The sequence below is a fragment of the Ylistrum balloti genome, unplaced genomic scaffold (genome assembly GCF_031769215.1).
Source record: "Ylistrum balloti isolate Yb309-2 unplaced genomic scaffold, AGI_CSIRO_Ybal_v1 Utg369958, whole genome shotgun sequence".
Classification (NCBI taxonomy): Eukaryota; Metazoa; Mollusca; class Bivalvia; order Pectinida; family Pectinidae; genus Ylistrum; species Ylistrum balloti.
In genome coordinates, this window is record NW_026782057.1 from 235,662 (window position 1) to 240,694 (window position 5,033).

At 35.2% G+C, this 5,033-nt stretch overlaps 1 protein-coding gene across 1 annotated transcript; it reads right to left on the reverse strand.

Moving 5' to 3' along the window:
- Positions 1–302: 302 nt before the first annotated feature.
- Positions 303–4,174, reverse strand: LOC132547489 (adenosine kinase-like). Its single transcript, XM_060211244.1, has 2 exons — positions 3,860–4,174; positions 303–2,371 (listed from the first exon to the last, which is right to left on the reverse strand). Exons 1-2 carry the CDS (start codon positions 4,070–4,072, stop codon positions 1,334–1,336), a joined length of 1,251 nt encoding a protein of 416 aa, XP_060067227.1. The 5' UTR covers positions 4,073–4,174; the 3' UTR covers positions 303–1,333.
- Positions 4,175–5,033: the final 859 nt, after the last annotated feature.

The following is a 5,033-nucleotide window of genomic DNA, read 5'->3' on the forward strand; positions in this document are numbered from 1 at the left end:
CATCAAATTAGATTTAAAGTAATAGACTGGAAACCCTACCATGGATAACAGTGACTGGAGTCCTGGGGTCAAGTGGATGTTTTTTTTCTTGAATAGCTTCAATGTGTTTTCATGAAAATGAAGAATTCCTCCTTTCATGTTAGTGACATGTATTCAGCAGTTCAGTAGTGTGAGTATCGCAATGCCTGTTCTCATTGCATGAAGATAGGAATGAGTCAATGTTTAACCGCAACATGCATGGAACAAAAAAAAAATATTGAAGTTAAAAAATCAGCTGAATGTATATGTAGTAACAAACAATGTTTCAGTCAGAATTGTTTAATTTATTTAAATAAATGTAACAAGCTTGAAATCTTTATGATATACAGCTACAACTACAATATAATTGAATTCCGCTACCAAATTCAGCTAAGCCGAGTATTAAAATAACAAAAATGCCCATTATAAATCAGACATGTTCAATGAATTGTTGCTAGCCTTTTGATCTAGAGATTCCATTAATCCTGAACTAAACAGAAATTACCTTGGAGTCAAGAGGTTGTGACTAGTATTTTACAAACCATACTGAAGTATGAAAATATATCAAAATAATGAGTATTAATGAGTGTGTCCTTGTCCGTGATCACTCCTGAGCAGGGTATAAAAATAGTGTATCAAAGATGCAAAAAAAGCAAGCTTCCTTTAGACCATGACTAATGATAAACTGTCACCTCACTATGTGCTCTTTACTATAAACCTCTGTACAATATAAAGAATCCTTAGAAGCTTCACAATCTACTTGTTGTTCTAAAACCTTAGTTTTGGTGCCAATAATGGGTCCCATTCCCACCTGAAATTGTTTCATATTTGGGTCGAATTCCTAAAATTTGCAATTTACTATCAAAAATTTCCTTTTTGTAATGAAGTGATAAGGCTTTGTCCCAAATCATTTGAAAAAAACTGGTTTCACTCAATTCCATCCAATCACGAGAAACTGAAAATCCAAAACTTTAATGAGGAATTTTACAATAATTACAGCTGCCAATGTTGAGTATGTTGTACTCTACAAGTCTATCTTATAAAACATGGGAAATATAAATAAAAGGCAAAAACATGTGCATATATATGTTATATATATATAAGAGGGAAATTGGGAGATTAGTTTTAGTAATATTTTAGTTTAATCAATGTGGTAGTAATTAATTAAAATTAAGGAAAAAAAAAATTGAAATACTAAATATTAAATTGAGACACTAATGATACTTTATAAAGTCAGATAATTCAAGTAAATGAGGTATACATGTAGTCACATACACAACACTGCACTTAGCATAATCTCTTATAAAAATAGTAATTAATGGAAATCTGGTTTTGCAGGATAATTACAACCAAAATGCTGAATTACAACTTTAGCAGCATACGCACCACATCGCATGCATTCCTCCAGAGGTTTGTTCATAACTAATTGGGATAGAAACCCTCCCACAAATGCATCGCCACAACCATTAGTGTCTTTAATAAGGCTACGTTCTGCAGGTACAACCGGAAACACAGTTACCTCCCCATTATGGTAGGTTACAGTTGCCTCCTTTCCCTGAGTAAATATAATTGTACGCTGTTTGTTTTTGTTTACTTTGGGTAGATTTGCTGTTAACTTTGCAATGTCTTTCAAGTCGGAAGATTCAAATCCTTGACACTTGGCAAATTCTGCAGCTTCATCAGAATTACCAAACAGTACATCAACATATTGCATCAAGTTCAGTTCTGGGTCAGCAAAGTATTTACATAGGAAAGTAGCATGAAGATTCATTACAACCGTTTTCCCATTTTCAGCTGCATGTTTAGCTACAGCCAAAACAGCTTCTGAACTGACTGGAACTATGAATCCTCCAATGTAGTACATTTGTGCTTTCTCCACTAATTTCCAATTGTCTTTCTCTTTGAGAAAATCTGCAGTAAATAACTCGGCTGCTCCCAGGTCGGTTATGAGGGATCTGTCTTCTCCGGTGATCACTGCTGCACATTTACCAGTTGCTTTCTCCGAATGAACTTCATACTGAACACTCACACCAACCTCTTCAGCTTTCTTTGCTAAAATATCCTTAAATACATCATCACCTACTCCTCCAAAAAAAGTTGTGGCATTAGGCACCTGCAGTAACCACTGTGCCACACGAATGGTATTTTGTGTTGCACCCCCAGCTAAATAAATTGGCTTATAATTTTTTACTAGGTCATCGAAGAGGGGCATGTGTTGTGGTTCAGCGATAATGGCATTGTTGGCTAGCAATTTGTACTTGTTTAGCAGACCCTGGTCGGCCTCAACTGTAATATCCAGAAGAGGGTTGCCTATCCCTAACAATACATCCTCAGCACAGCCATCAGACGACATCTGAAAGAACACACAGAACAGTAAAAAATATGACTAACTCAAAATAGATTAATCTATATCTTTGGTCACAGTGTGAATAGTACTATTATGTTAGCAAATTTATACGACTCAATTTTATATTCCCATCAATGACTGGTCTTATTATGGTGCACCCTGTACTGTCCATCTGTTAACTTTCCATAATAGCACTCTCTTACCTTTATACCATATACTGATTTCATGAAACTTGTTCCAAATATTCTATACCTAAATAGCTTGAAAGTGTTTGTGTCACAGAATTTTCTGGAGTTATGCCCCTTTTATTGTTTAATGTTTGTTCGGTGTAGAAAAGGCAAGAACTTTTAAATTCTCTGTTTAATTCTTTTCAAATTTGTTATGGTGATAAAAGAAGCAAAGGGATTTGACACTTATAATGGGTTTTTCTTGTGACCTTGTACTTTCAGAGTAATGCCCCCTCTTATATCCAAATATAGGCATCGTATAAATATGCAAAACATGTTCAATTCTTTATTATATTCCATTCCACTTTAGCATAATGATACCAGAAGCAAAGATATCATATGGGTTCCTCACATAAATGTGTATTTATAGAGTTATACCATGTAACTAAAGCTGAGTGCCAAGTAAAACATTCCTGAGATTCACATTGGAATATGAAATAGCATCCTTAAAGATAACTGCACACATGTAGTTGCAATGGGATATTTCCCTTTATATAGAGGTTACTGACTACACTCAATATCATTACATTTACGTTGTTGTGAAGGGCATATTGTGTTCCCACTTGTGGTACTTTTATTAACTATTGTTCAGAATTTACCCCATTCAAAAAACTGGACTTTTTTGGCTATATATATGTAAAGCAAATGGTGAGATGTCCATTACACTGGTGTCTATCTTTCAAACTACTAAAACTTTGGCTGACTATACCATTAATTATTTAACAAGTAAAATCTAATTCCTTTATTAAATCAATATTTTTGCCTTTTCCTATTATTCCACATACAACTACATAATTTTGATCAATTAGGATACTATTTAGGCCTACGTTTCAGGTCTATGTAATGGCTAAGCTAACAATGCTGACTACAAATATGTTCTATCTAATAGGAGCCAATAATGGTATATATTCATACATCAATATTTTGTCAATTTATATACATTGTTCATATTTATTAGGTTTCATCTATAAATTTAATGTACCAACTCTATGCTGCCCCATGGGTGATAACATGAGGCTAAATCTAGTGGAAATCTGAGAATGAATTCACATGTGTAAGCACTTGGCTAACGCCCACATTTCCTGACTTGACCGGATGAATGGACGGACAACGGAGCGCCACGGTTCAAAACCTCCTTGTCGGGATGCTTTTGACCAGGTGAACGTCATAAGTAAAATGATATCATTGAATGTAATGGGCCCGGTGTAACAAATGAAAACGTAATTGCCAGCAAAGTTTTGACAGTTCGGCATTTAGTTATACGCACCTTTCGCACAATTGATCGGATACCTTGTTTCTGTCGAGACTGCAGGTTGATTGGACGTACGACTAAATCGTGTTGAGACGTGAGAAGACTACTGTATCTCTGGCGTTGATTACATAAGTAAACAGATGCTATCAAGATAGGTTTAGTTCGCCTTCGGCATCCCAACTTTACACAAGTCCACACCAGTCGACTAGTCAAACCTGCCACAGCCATGCCTTATATGTCGGGATGTTGAGCCAAAATTTGGGGTCACACCGGCGAACTATGGAAGGCCTGCAAAACTCCGAAAATTTTCAAACATGACTTATCTTATAAACTCGTTCACATACCGATTTCCCAGTTGAAGCATAAAATTTGTGTATGAAAAGTAATTGCAATTGTTTTCGCTATAGGTAAATGCAAGTTACAGACAAATAACAGATATGCCAGGAATGCGTGTGTGCGGTGTGTACAAAAACAGTACCCCTTATAAATATACCCGCCGTTCTGCAAGCATCACACACGGTAAGCTAAGCCACAATGGACTTGGTTAAGATCGAAGTCATTGATTATAACTTAAGAATTTAAAACTAGATTAAATAAGTCTACATTTTGTACAGTTACGATATTTAATGAATTGTAATAAAATAATGTATATCTGACAGAATCCTAAGGGGTCTCAGCCTATGCATCGGCGAATCTGCGACACGGCGCTTGTAAACGTTTCTCGTCAGATATAACGAACCTCAAACATTGGTGGAGAAATCAAATTCTGAGTGGGTCATCGTTTTGTATTAATTATGATATCTCGAAATCTACTGACTCGAATACACGATATTAATAATAAATACGTATAGATATCCGAAATTACTGAGATCAATAATTTGAATTAATGACATCACGGATTCTAAGTCCCTGATGACATCAATGCAATGATGGTCGGTATCATTTGCTTGCATGAATTCATTTACTGATAACATTTATTGGAATCAATGGTATCATATTTTGCAGATAAATTTGAAAACCTAATGCAGCCATGCAATCAAGTTGTTAAGTCTTTTTTTTTCAGTCATATGTAACATTTTGTCGCAGAATGCAATTTTGGAAATTTGTCAGTATTCGCATTAGAATCGTTCAAAAATGGGGGCGCGATGCTGTTTGCAAATAGTTCTTGTTTCTGAGTTGATTTTAAAGA